We start from the raw sequence: 12,616 nt of genomic DNA, 5'->3' as shown, positions 1-12,616 counted from the left end.
AGTCTCTCTCCTGCTGCCTATTTGTAGATTACACCGGCCACCAGGTCCATGACCCAGGCTGGAATGCAATGGCTCGCTGCAGCCTCAACCTCATGAGCTCAAGCAATCCTCCCACCTCAGCCTCCCAAGAAGCTAGAACCACAGGTACACACCACCACGGTTGGCTGTTTTAATTTTGCAGAGATGGGGTCTCACTACGTTGCCCAGGCTGGTCTCGAACTCCCGTAATCCAGCCATGTAGGAAACCTGAGATGCAGTGGGCCAGGGGGTATTTTAAAACACTGTGATGAGTACAGTGCTAAGAACTGTAATGCTCAGGAAATCTTACAGCACGTGCCGTCCTAAGCCTGTGTGTGTGTCCTCGTGGCTACTTTTTCTTCTTCTTGCTGGTGATGGTCTTGCTGGACGGGGACACGGTCACATCCTCCTTGGGAGGGTCCAGTATGAGGTGAGAGGATGACACGTCCGCCGGCTCCTTGAGCACCGTGATGTCCACCTCATAGTCGTGTCTCTTGGCCTCTTCCTCTCTCAAGATGAAGATATTCAGCCTAAAAGCAAACATGAGAAGGTGGTAGCTTTTTTTTATCCCCCTCAAAACTGCAAAACCAGTTTTATGCTATTTATAGTATACAGCCCTTCATACCTGCATTTCAACAGCATGTGTAAACAAAACTGTAAGTTGCTACACTTTGCCTAACTGATGCCATGTCGACACAGTCCAAAATAAACTTTTCATCTTTTTCTCGAGACGGAGTTTCGCTCTTGTTGCCCAGGCTGGAGTGCAATGGTGCAATCTCGGCTCACTGTAACTTCCGCCTCCCGAGTTCAAGTGATTCTCCTGCCTCAGCCTCCTGAGTAGCTGGGATTATAGGCTTCTGCCACCACGCCCAGCTAATATTTTGTATTTTTAGTACAGATGGGTTTCACCAGGTTGGCCAGGCTGGTCTCAAACTCCTGACCTCAGGTGATCCACCCACCTCGGCCTCCCAAAGTTACGTGTATATATATATGTGTGTGTGTGTATATATTTTTTTTTGAGATAGGGTCTTGCTGTGTTGCCCAGGCTGGAGTGCAGTGGCACAAACAGATCACTGCAGCCTCAACCTCCCAGGCTCAAGCAGTCCTCCTGCCTCAGTCTCCAAAGTAGCTGGGACTACAGGCACCTGCCACCACATCTGGCTAATTTTTGTATTTTTTGTAGAGATGAGGTCTTGCTATATTACCTAGGCTGGTCTCAAACTCAAGTGATTCTCCTGCCTTGGCCCCCCAGAGTGCTGGGGTTACAGGCATGTGCCATGATGCCCAGCCCGTTTGGGGATTTTATGGAGGGTCCAATATGTAGACCTGATGAAGGTTGGCCTGGAGCTGAAAGTCCCAACCCTCTAATCTCGTGGTTGGTTTCCCGGCAACCAGCTCCAGCAAGAAGCTATCGAGGGCCCCTCCCCTGGCTACCAGTCATCTCGACATACAGAAAGACAGTCATTACCCCAAAGAGTCCACAGGCTTTGAACTCTTGGGTCAAGAACTAGAAAATAGCTGCATGCAGTGACTCACCCCTGTGACCCCAGCACTTTGGGAGGCCGAGGCTGGCAGATCACTTGAGGTCAGGAGTTCGAGACCAGCCTGGACAACCTGGTGAAACCCCGTCTCTACTAAAAATACAAAAATTAGCCAGGCCTAGTGGTGCATGCTTGTAATCCCAGCTACTCGGGAGGCTGAGGCAAGAGAATCGCTTGAACCCAGGAGGCGGAGATTGCAGTGAGCTGAGATCACACCACTCCACTCTAGCCTGGGTGACAGTGAGACCCTGTCTAAAAAAATAAATAAAACTAGAAACTAAGACCAAATATTAGAACAAAAGATGCTCCCATTATCCCATTACTCAGGAAGTTACAAAGGCTTCAGGTGCTCTGCCAGGAACAGAGACCAAATATTCATTCCTTTTTATGTCAAAGATGCCCGTAGGAAATTATAGCTTGTCCGGAAAGCACTTGGTCCTGATGCATTCTGGCAGCTACGGAAGACAGGAAGAAAGAGAGCAGCTCGGGAAGGACAGGGACCTCATAAGTTACCTTGCTTCTAGTTCGTCATCTTCCATCTTCCGCTGCTGGGCCTGTGCTGTGCTGCGTGACCTGTCTTCCCTTATTTTCTCCTTGATAGCTTCTTCACGTTTATACGCGTGAAAGAGCGTGTTCACAAAGAAGACGTACATATGATTGACCCACGTGTTGAACTCGTCCTTTCGATCATCCTTGGGTCTCTCATATTTCTCTGGAATAGAGTTTCATGAAGCTGAACATGAATACAATCCTGCTGTAAACTGGGAGTCTGCATGCTTTTTCTCGTTCTGGCCTCCCTGGGGTGGGCCCCCTTCTCCTCGGCCAGGAGAGAGGAGAGGAGTAAGGACGCGGCTTCCATGACCACCTGGAACAAGGCAGGGGCTCAGCAGACCCTGGCTGGGATTGTCAGCCTTCCCTTTGAGTTTTCCTGCTACCTCGTTTTTTGTTTTGTTTTTTTTGGAGACAGAGTGTCACTCTGTCACCCAGGCTGGAGTGCAGTGGCGTGATCTCTGCTCACTGCAACCTCCACCTCCTGGGTTCAAGCGATTCTCATGCCTCAGCCTCCCGAGTAGCTACAGGCGTGCGCCACCACACTCAGCTAATTTTTGTATTTTTAGTAGAGATGGGGTTTCACCATGTTGGCCAGGCTGGTCTCCAACTCTTAACCTCAGGTGATCCACCCACCTCAGCCTCCCAAAGTGCTGGGATTACAGGCATGAACCACTGCGCCCGGCCACCTCTTTTTTTTTTTTTTTTTTCCTATCTTAAGAATTTGGGTTTTCTGATATTTTAATTTTCCATGTTTCAAGAATAAAAAAATTTGTTTCTCTTGCTTTTTTTACTTTTTTTTTTTTTTTTTTTTTTTTAAAGACAAGCTTTCACTCTATGGACCAGGCTGGAGTGCAGTGGCATGACCATGGCTCACTGAAGCCTGGAGGAACTCCTGGGCTCAAGTGATCCTCCCATCTCAGCCTCCCTAATAGCTGAGAATATAGGCATGCACCACCACACAAGGCTAATTTTTTTAAGTTGTATCGTGAGACAAGATCTTGCTCTGTCATCCAGGCTGGAGTGCAGTGGCACCATCATGGCTCACTGCAGCCTCCAACTCCTGGGCTCAAATGATCCTCCCACCTGGGCCTCCCAAGTAGCTGGGACCACAGGCGGGTGCCACCAAGCCCAGCTAATTATTTTTGTTTTAGAGACAAGGTTTCGCTATGTTGCCCATGGTCTCAAACTCCCGAGCTCTAGTAATCCTCCCATCTCTGCCTCCCAAAGTGCTGGGATTATAGGCGTGAGCCACTGCACCCGGCCTAGGTCTTGGGGACAAAATATTCAACATCTTTTATTTATTCAGAGTCGGAAACCCCTTTAAGACAAGGACAGCTATGAACCCGAGTGAATCCTCTCTCCTAGAGAACTAGACAACTGGTTACTCTCACAAAAGTAATTACCTAGTAGTTATAGTTATCCCTCTCTATCTTTCTTGTCTAGGCTAAAGAATCTCCGAATCTTAAACTACCGTAATTTTTTCCATCTTTTTAAGCAGTTCTGGTTATCTATTCACTTGGAAGATTTTAAAATTCAGATAATCAAATTATACGCAATCCAGGACTCTAAGTTCGGAACAAGACAATGTGAAGGAAGATTCCTTTTTTTTGATTGGAGACAGGGTCTCGCTCTGGCACCCAGGCTGGAGTGCAGTGGTGCAATCACAGCTCACTGCAGCCTCGAGCTCCTGGGCTTAAGCAGTCATCATCCTGCCTCAGCCTCCCAAGTTGGTGGGACTACAGGAGTGTGCCACCATACCTGGTGAATTTTGATATTTTTTTTGTAGAGACAGGGGCTCGCTATGTTGCCCAGGCTGGTCTCAGACTCCTGGGCACAAGTGATCCTCCTGCCTTGGCCTCCCACAGTTCTGGGGTTAACGGCTGCACAGTTCTAGGGTTGCTGCACCTGGCTGCAAGATTGTTTTGTGTTCATTCATGAACTCTCAACTAGACACCCACAAGCTGGAGGACAGTAAGTCACGGCTGCCGCATGCAATAATCAGATGAAATGGTACTGGAAGAGACGCCACGTGGGTCAAGGGGGTCCTTGACAGGACACAGGGCAGGAGCCACAGGACTGGTGACTGGCACACGGGACTTAAAGGAACAACCAGAGAAATCCAGGGCAAAATCCAGTTGGAGCTGGGACTAGAGATCACTTCCCCGCTAATCAGATCAGCAGGAAAACACATTAGCTGGGGTTCAATTTTCAGTTTTATTTCTGTTACAGGAACGGTGTGTCTTGATTACGGCACCGCAGGAACGCCCTGTCTCTGCTGGGATGCCGAGCTCTGCGGGAGAAAATGACACAACCCACAGATTCGCACCAGAGGGAGAAGAAACTTAGGATGATGAGGGCTCGCAGAGGCCGAATGCGAAGAGTATTTCAAGAAGCTGACGGTTTTCCTGACTATGGAGAGATCGGTTCAAGTGACAGCAGGATTCCTGGCGGTAGCAACACGGAGTCACTGCTGATGAAAAGGGGCCTTCAGTGGCCTAGGGAGGGCAGTGCCACGTGGAGCTAGCTAAGGGAGACACAGGAGAGGTCCTGGAGAAGGTGAGCATGTACACAGCCCCCTAAGATGCCTAGCAGCAAAGGTGAGCATGTACACAGCCCCCTAAGATGCCTAGCAGCAAAGGAGCAGGGAAAGAAGGGGATCTAGAGGGGAAAGTGAGAGAAGAGATTTTCCTAACTGGGCATATGGAGCACATGTGTGCGGATGGGAACGATCCATTGGAGGAGGAGTAATGGGAAATGACAGGCACTGTAGAGGGATACATAGGTGAGGCCTTTGAGAGGACAAGGGCCCGGGACAGAGCCTTTAAAAGTTAACCATTGAGTGGGTGGCCGGCCATAGAGAGACGCCGTCAGAAAAGGGGGAGGGCCAGGCGCGGTGGCTAACACCTGTAATCCCAGTGCTTTGGGACGCCAAGGCGGGAAGATCGCTTGGGCCCAGGAGTTCAAGACCAGCCTGGGCAACATAGCAAGACCCCATCTCTTTAAAAAAAAAAAAAAAAAAAGGCCAGGCGCGGTTGGGCTCATACCTGTAACCTCAGCACTTTGGGAGGCCAAGGCGTTCAGATCCAGGAGTTCAAGACCAGCCTGGGCAACAGAGCAAGACCCCACCTCTTTAAAAAAAAAAAAAAAAAAAGCCCGGGGCGGGTGGGCTCACACCTGTAATCTCAGAACTTTAGGAGGCCGAGGCAGGCAGATCACCTGAGGTCAGGAGTTTGAGATCACCCTGGCCAACATCATGAAACCCCGTCTCTACTAAAAATACAAGGCGTGGTGACGGGTGCCTGTAATCTCAGCTACGAGGGAGGCTGAGGCAGGAGAATCGCTTGAACCCGGGAGGCAGAGGTTGCAGTGAGCTATGATGGCACCACTGCACTCCAGCCTGGGCAAGAAAGTAAGACCTTGTCTCAAAAAAAAAAGAAAAGGGGAAACACCAGGGCTTGTTTAATCATGAACACAAGGCCACGTGCAACTGGCCAGGCCAGCAAAGTGACAGCGGAAAATTCCCATGACATTGATCATCATTGGATGACCCTGAGGAAGGGAGAGGCGTGAGGCTGGAAGTTCGCACAGACACGGCTGAGGAATCAGACCAGAGGGAGGAAGGGCAATCAGCAGACAGACAGGCCTCAAGAGCGACCTTCCCAGGATAAAGGAAAACATAATAAAAGAGGAGGATGAGGAAGTGAATAAGGGCTGTTTGTTGTTTTTCATTTGAGCACCTTTAAAAATCAAAGAGAATGAGACCCTTGAGACAGAAAAGTTGCCTGTAACAAAACAATATAGTCAACAGCATCAGACTGAGATGGGTGTGCAGGGCCCAGGAGAGGCCCAGCTGTCCCGTACTGGCCTCTGCCCTAACAGACTGACTCAGCACAGCAAGGTCACGCCTTGAACTTGAACTCCAAATCAGGGAGGAGAAATGGAAGCAGCTCTACCAGCCTCATTATTTAAAAAGATGGTTGTGCTGGGTGTGGTGATCCCTACTTGTAATCCCAGCTACTCGGGAGGCCGAGGTGGGAGGATAGCTTGAGCCCAGGAGTTCAAGACCAGCCTGGACAACATAGCGAGACTCTGCTTCTAAGAAAATAAAGATTAAAAAAAGATGATTGTAAAACAGTATAGACATTATATAATTCATAAGCAACAGTTTATAAATATGAAGGTTCTATAATTAAAATACTCACCGCTCTCAGATGAGAAAAAGGTGATCCCTTTTCCAGTCGATTTAAAATTCATTTTGGAGACTCTTTCATCACTTACAGACTTCTTGATCTTGGGCTTTTACATTTAAAAAAAATCATAAAGCAAAATATTACTTTTACATCATTATGGGCTTAAAACTACTTTTTTACACTATAATTAATTAGAAAATTATTAATGAGGCTGTTCTTCTTGAGCTAATTTGACTTTGACTTTTTTTTTTTTTTTTTTTGAGACGGAGTCTCACTCTGTTGCCCAGGCTGGAGTGCAGTGGCACCATCTCAGCTCACCGCAGCCTCCGCCTCTCGGGTTCCAGCGATTCTCCTGCCTCAGCTTCCCCGGGTAGCTGGACTACAGGCATGCGCCACTACACCAGGCTAATTTTTGGATTTTTAGTGGAGATGGGGTTTCACCATATTGGCCAGGCTGGTCTCGAACTCCTGACCTCAGGTGGCCTGCCTGCCTCGGCCTCCCAAAGTGCTGGGATTACAGGTGTGAGCCACCACACCCAGCCAATTTGACTATTTTTAACCTGAATAAAATATTAATATTTACACTATTAATGAAATGAATAACAGAATTATGGCATTTACTGAAAGGCCCTCCAAAAAAACCCAAAGACTTGAAAATGTCACCTGGGTCTGTTGGGACAGTATTTATTGTATAAAATTAACCATACTGGCTAGGCGTGGTGGCTCACGCCTGTAATCCCAGCACTTTGGGAGGCTGAGACAGGTGGATCACAAGGTCAGGAGATCGAGACCGTCCTGGCTAACATGGGTGAAACCCCATCTCTACTAACAACACAAAAATTTAGCCAGGCGTGGTGGTAGGTGCCTGTAGTCCTAGTTACTCAGGAGGCTGAGGCAGGAGAATGGCGTGAACCCGGGAGGCAGAGCTTGCAGTGAGCCGAGATCCAAGATGGCGCCACTGCACTCCAGCCTGGGTGACAAAGCGAGACTCCGTCTCAAAAAAAAAAAAAAAAAAAATTTAACCATACTTAGACTCATATATTAATGGCTTTAATTATTATTACATTTTTTTGAGATGGAATCTCACTCTGTTGCCCAGGCTGGAGTGCAGTGGTGTGATCTTGGATCCTGGCTCACTGCCACCTCTACCTCCTGGGTTCAAGCAATTCTCCTGCCTCAGCCTCCTGAATAGCTGGGATTACAGGCACCTGCCACCAGGCCTGGCTAATTTTTGTATTTTTTAGTAGAGACGGGGTTTCACCATATTGGCCAGGCTGGTCTCGAACTCCTGACCTCAAGTGACCCACCCACCTCGGTCTCCCAAGGTGCTGGGATTACAGGCGTGAGCCACCGCGCCCGACCTAACGGCTTTAATCACCATGTGTATGCCCTAACCCCCACATTTCTACCTCCAGCTGGAGTTTGCCCTTGAACTCCAGTCTTGCCTCCAGCCATGCTACTTGGGCATCAGTTCAGGCACCTTAAGCTTAACTTGTCCAAAATCAACCACTTAATTTGCTCCCAAAACTCAGCCCCCTGCTTCCGTCTTCCACATCATAATAAATGGCAACTCTCTTCTGCCAATGCTCAGCCAAAAAATCTTGAACTCATCTTTGCCTTCTCTTTCCCTGTCAACCCCTGCACCCTTCAAAACACCTCAGACCTCAGCCCACCCTAGTCCCAGTCACCATCACTTCCCACCGGCATGGTTCCAAGAGCTTCCTCACTGGTTTGTCAACAGTGAAGCCACAGAGCCTCCTGACGCCTCTGCTCAGACGGTGTCCCATCCCATCCCACTCACCCAGAATAAACGCCAGGGCCCCACCCCGGCCAGATGCCCTTCCTGTCACTTAGACCTCGTAAGTGGGAAGAAGCATAGCTTGCGGTAACCGGTGCTAATTCTGGAGTTAAAGTGCCTGGGCACAAACCCCCAGCTCCACGCCTTACTGGTTATGCAGCTGTGGCCAAGCTATTTAACCTTTCTGGGCCTGGGTTCCCTCCTAGAGAGAATCACAGTACCTAAAGGTCATCGGGACACTGAGCTGTTCCCTGGGGACGGCTCAGCGCCTGGTAAACACCCATGAATGCTATTACTGCTGTTCACTTGCTGCCATGTCCCCTCCTCACTGGAAAGTCAAGTCCATAAGGGCGTGGGTTTCTGTTCACTGCTAGGTCCCCAGCGCATGGAAAAGAGCTCTTCACAGAGCAGGCACTCGGGAGCGGGTGTCTCTACACAGTTACTTGCCAAGACAAACCTCTGATTTCCTTATTTTGTTAATATCAGGCGAGAGTTCTAACTTGCTGGAAGATGACCTGGCACTGTCAGAGTGAGCAGCATCTGATTCATGGCTCATGACCACGCTGGGACTCTTGTTCTGGGCGTCCTAAGCAAGAACAAACACACGCATCAGAGGGCTTCTGGTTTCCTTAGAGATCCATACAGGCATACACACACGCGCGCGGACGCACACACACACACGCAATATTTTAATGGGCTGTAACTGATTTACAATGAACTACACATAAAGTGTACCCTTTGATGTGTTTTCACACATCTATACCTGTGAAACCATCGCCTCAGTCAAGACAGTGAACAGAATCAGGCACAGTGGCTCCCGCCTGTAATCTCAGCACTTTGGGAGGCCAAGGTGGGCAGATCACCTGAGCCCAGGAGTTTGAGACCAGCCTGGGCAACATAGCAAGACCCTATCTCTCAAAAAAATAAGTAACAGGCCAGGCGCGTTGGCTCATGCCTGTAATCCCAGAAGTTTCAGAGAATGAGGTGGGCGGATCACTTGAGGCCAGGAGTAGAAGACCAGGCTGGCCAACATGGTGAAACCCTGTCTCTACTAAAAATACAAAAATTGGCCGGGTGTGGTGGTGCGCACCTGTAATCCCAGCTGCTCGGGAGGCCGAGGCAGGAGAGTCACCTTGAACCCAGGAGGCAGAGGCTGCAGTGAGCCAAGATTGTGCCACTGCACTCGAGCCTGGGCAACAGAGCAAGATTTTGTCGGAAAACACACACACACACACACACACACACACACACACAGTGAACTTTTAAGTACCCAGCCCGATGCCCCTCATGGATGCGAAGGCTTCTCCACGCTGGCGACTGGGAGTGCAAACTACTCCCAGCCCTGCGTGAGTCCTTGAGGTTCCTCCCCTTCTTCCTGGCAGTTCTTCCCTTAGGTTCCAGCTGTTCCCTCACATGCGCGCACACTCAGCTGACGGCTCAAGGGGAGCCTTCTGCACATCTCTGGAGCTTGCTGTCCCTCTTCATAGCACACTTACCTCTGTGGAACAAAATTCTACCTTTGCCTCCCCAGATTACTAGAGCGTGTGAAACTACCGTGAGCTGAGCAAGAAGGATCGGCTTTGGTAAGTTTGAAGCTGAGCCTCTCTCTGATCTCTAAATCACACTCCCAAATTGTTGGTCAAAAAGGAGTAGTGATTCCCTTGGAGGATGACATGAACGTTCAGTTTCCAGTGTCTTTTTAGTAGAGACGGGGTTTCACCATGTTGGCCAGGCTGGTCTCGAATTCCTGACCTCAAGTGATCCGCCCACCCTGGCCTCCCAAAGTGCTGAGATTACAGGCGTGAGCCACCGTGCCTGGCCTGGGTGTCCATCCTTGCGAGCAAGCCCCGTGGACCTGGTTAGCATCCCATGCACGCTCAGGAACTGTTCGACAGGTCTGCTCTTGAGCAGGCTTTCCACTCTTAGAAACACTGGATCTCCTAGTAAGACACCTCTGATTTTCTCAAGTGTGGTCTAGGGGCTCACCCAGCACGTCGGTATGCACTCTTACCTTCATTAGCAACTCTCTGCTGTGGCTAGGAGTCCACTTCCTGGATCATGGCCAGGAAACACATTTTCCCTAACTTAACAAAATCTATATACACTTCCAAAATGTGAAGAAGACATCTTGGCCGGGCATGGTGGCTCACACCTGTAATCCCAGCACTTTGGGAGGCCGAGGCAGGAGGATCACTTGAGCTCAGGAGTTTGAGACCAGCCTGGGCAACACGGCAAAACCCTATCTCTACAAAAAAATACAAAAAGGCCAGGCACAGTGGCTCAGGCCTGTAATCCTAGCATTTTGGGAGGCCGAGGTGGGTGGATCAACTGAGGTCAGGAGTTTGAGACCAGCCTGGTCAACATGGCGAAACCCCGTCTCTACTAAGAATATAAAAAATTAGCCAGGTGTGGTAGCACACGCCTGTAATCCCAGCTACTCAGGAGGCTGAGGCATGAATCACTTGAATCCAGGAGGCAGAGGTTGCAGTGAGCCGAGATCATGCCACTGCACTCCAGCCTGGGCAACAGAGTAAAGCTCTGTCTCAAAAAAAAAAAAAAAAAAAAAATTAGCTGGGTGTGGTGGCACATGCCTGTAGTCCTAGCTACTCAGGAGACTAAGGTGGGAGGAGCGTGTGAGCTCAGGAGGTCAAGGCTGCAGTGAGCCGTGATTGCACCACTGCACTCAAGCCTGGACGACAGAGTGAATCCCTGTCTCAAAACACATAAAATAAAATTTTAAAAGGAAAAAGGAAAGACTTCTTAAATTACTTTCTGGAAGTGTTAGTAAAGCCAAGATAGTTTTGATGATGGTTTCACCATTCCAGAATAAAGCCATTCCTTGCTTTGTAATCCTTTTTTGTTTGTTTATTTGGTTTTTTTGTTTTGTTTTGAGAGAAGTCTTGCTCTGTCACCCAGGCTGGAGTGCAGTGGCACGATCTCAGCTCACTGCAACCTCCGCCTCCTGGGTTCATGCCATTCTCCTGCCTCAGCCTCCCCAGTAGCTGGGACTACAGGCACCTGCCACCACACCCGGCTAATTTTTTTGTAGTTTTAGTAGAGACGGGGTTTCACCATGTTAGCCAGGATGGTCTCGATCTTCTGACCTCGTGATACGCCCGCCTCGGCTTCCTAAAGTGCTGGGATTACAGGCGTGAGCCACCGCGCCTGGCCCTCCTTGCTCTGTAATTCTAAGATATTATGTGTTACCTGATTTAGTATTGTATAAATAGTTTCATGTTTATTTCCAGACACATCATCAGTTGGAACATTTGTATAGGATTTAGTCATTTGGTCAGTAACGCAGATGAATGCAAAGCTTAAGAGAGCTTCAAAGAATTCCAGGAAAACCAGCTGAAATAAAATAAAACACAGAGAGTTTCCATCATTCTGACACACCTGGAGACAGAGCATTGATTGATTGGTGTTCATTATTTCCTGACATCTGAATATGCATGTTTGCACACACACACACAGACATGCAGACACGTGCACAAAGACACACACACATGCACAGACACGCACACACATATATTAGGTACTTGTGCTCAGACTGCTTTCGATCAAATCTTGGTTCTTAGGCTGGTCACAGTGGCTCACATCTGCAATCTCAGCACTTTAGGAGGCTGAGGCAGGAGGATCGTTTGAGCCCAGGAGTTTGAGACCAGCCTGGGCAACACAGTGAGACCCGTTCTGTACAAAAAATTGTTTTTAAAAAATCAGCTGAAGGCCGGGCGCGGTGGCTTATGCCTGTAATCCCAGCACTTTGGGAGGCCGAGGTGGGCGGATCACGAGGTCAGGAGACCGAGACCATCCTGGCTAACACGGTGAAACTCCGTCTCTACTAAAAAAATACAAAAAAAAAAAAATTAGCCGGGCGTGGTGGCGGGCACCTGTAGTCCCAGCTACTCAGGAGGCTGAGGCAGGAGAATGCCATGAACCCGGGAGGCGGAGCTTGCAGTGAGCAGAGATCGTGACACTGCACTCCAGCCTGGGCAACAGACTGAGACTCCGTCTCCCAAAAAAAAAAAAAAAAAAAAAAGCATCAACAAAAAGGCTAATGAAAAAAAGAAAAAAAAAAATCTTGGTTCTTTGTCCTTGGTATCCATGGCAAAACCAACAGCCTGAATTGGATCTGTACCATTTGTGACAGCTCTTTACAAACCTCAGGTTCAAAGTTGCTGTCAGTTCCATCAAATATGAAAGGATTATCCTCTGCTATGACCTCCATAAATGTAGCTGCTGTTAATTCTTTATTTATCATTTTAAAGTCCTGTAAAAAAGAAAATCAAACCATAACTGCCTATAATTGTAAACAGCTGTATGTTTTAAAATGTCAATTTATATCAATACAATAACTAAGAAAGTGTACCAGAAATTAATATCTTTTTTCTTTTTTGAGAGAGATGGAGTCTCGCTCCGTCACCCAGGCTGCTATGCAGTGGCACAATCTCAGCTCACTGCAACCTCCACCTCCTGGGTTCAAGTGATTCTCCTGCCTCAGCCTCCCAAGTAGTTGG

The 12,616-nt window shown here is 48.6% G+C and overlaps 1 protein-coding gene across 17 annotated transcripts in view; it reads right to left on the bottom strand.

Annotated features, from left to right (window-relative positions):
- Positions 1 to 12,616, bottom strand: part of LOC100450350 (radial spoke head 10 homolog B) — a 45,911-nt gene that overhangs the window by 3,427 nt on the left and 29,868 nt on the right. For 9 of the 17 annotated variants that reach the window (XM_009242544.4, XM_054560167.2, XM_063725628.1 and 6 more), the window contains 6 exons: positions 12,262 to 12,369; positions 11,307 to 11,450; positions 8,557 to 8,685; positions 6,314 to 6,407; positions 2,073 to 2,271; positions 156 to 548 (listed from right to left, as the gene is read on the bottom strand). In XM_009242544.4, the coding sequence (XP_009240819.2) occupies positions 368 to 548; positions 2,073 to 2,271; positions 6,314 to 6,407; positions 8,557 to 8,685; positions 11,307 to 11,450; positions 12,262 to 12,369 (855 nt within the window). In that variant the 3' untranslated portion in view covers positions 156 to 367. Of the gene's footprint in view, positions 1 to 155; positions 549 to 2,072; positions 2,272 to 6,313; positions 6,408 to 8,556; positions 8,686 to 11,306; positions 11,451 to 12,261; positions 12,370 to 12,616 lie in introns of those variants that run through there. The other 8 variants (XM_054560173.2, XM_054560168.1, XM_063725629.1 and 5 more) reach the window with 3 other exon arrangements.

The sequence above is a fragment of the Pongo abelii genome, chromosome 6 (assembly GCF_028885655.2).
Source record: "Pongo abelii isolate AG06213 chromosome 6, NHGRI_mPonAbe1-v2.0_pri, whole genome shotgun sequence".
NCBI classification, from domain to species: Eukaryota; Metazoa; Chordata; class Mammalia; order Primates; family Hominidae; genus Pongo; species Pongo abelii.
Note: the sequence above shows the minus strand (reverse complement) of the source record. Positions and strands in the feature narration are given on the sequence as shown.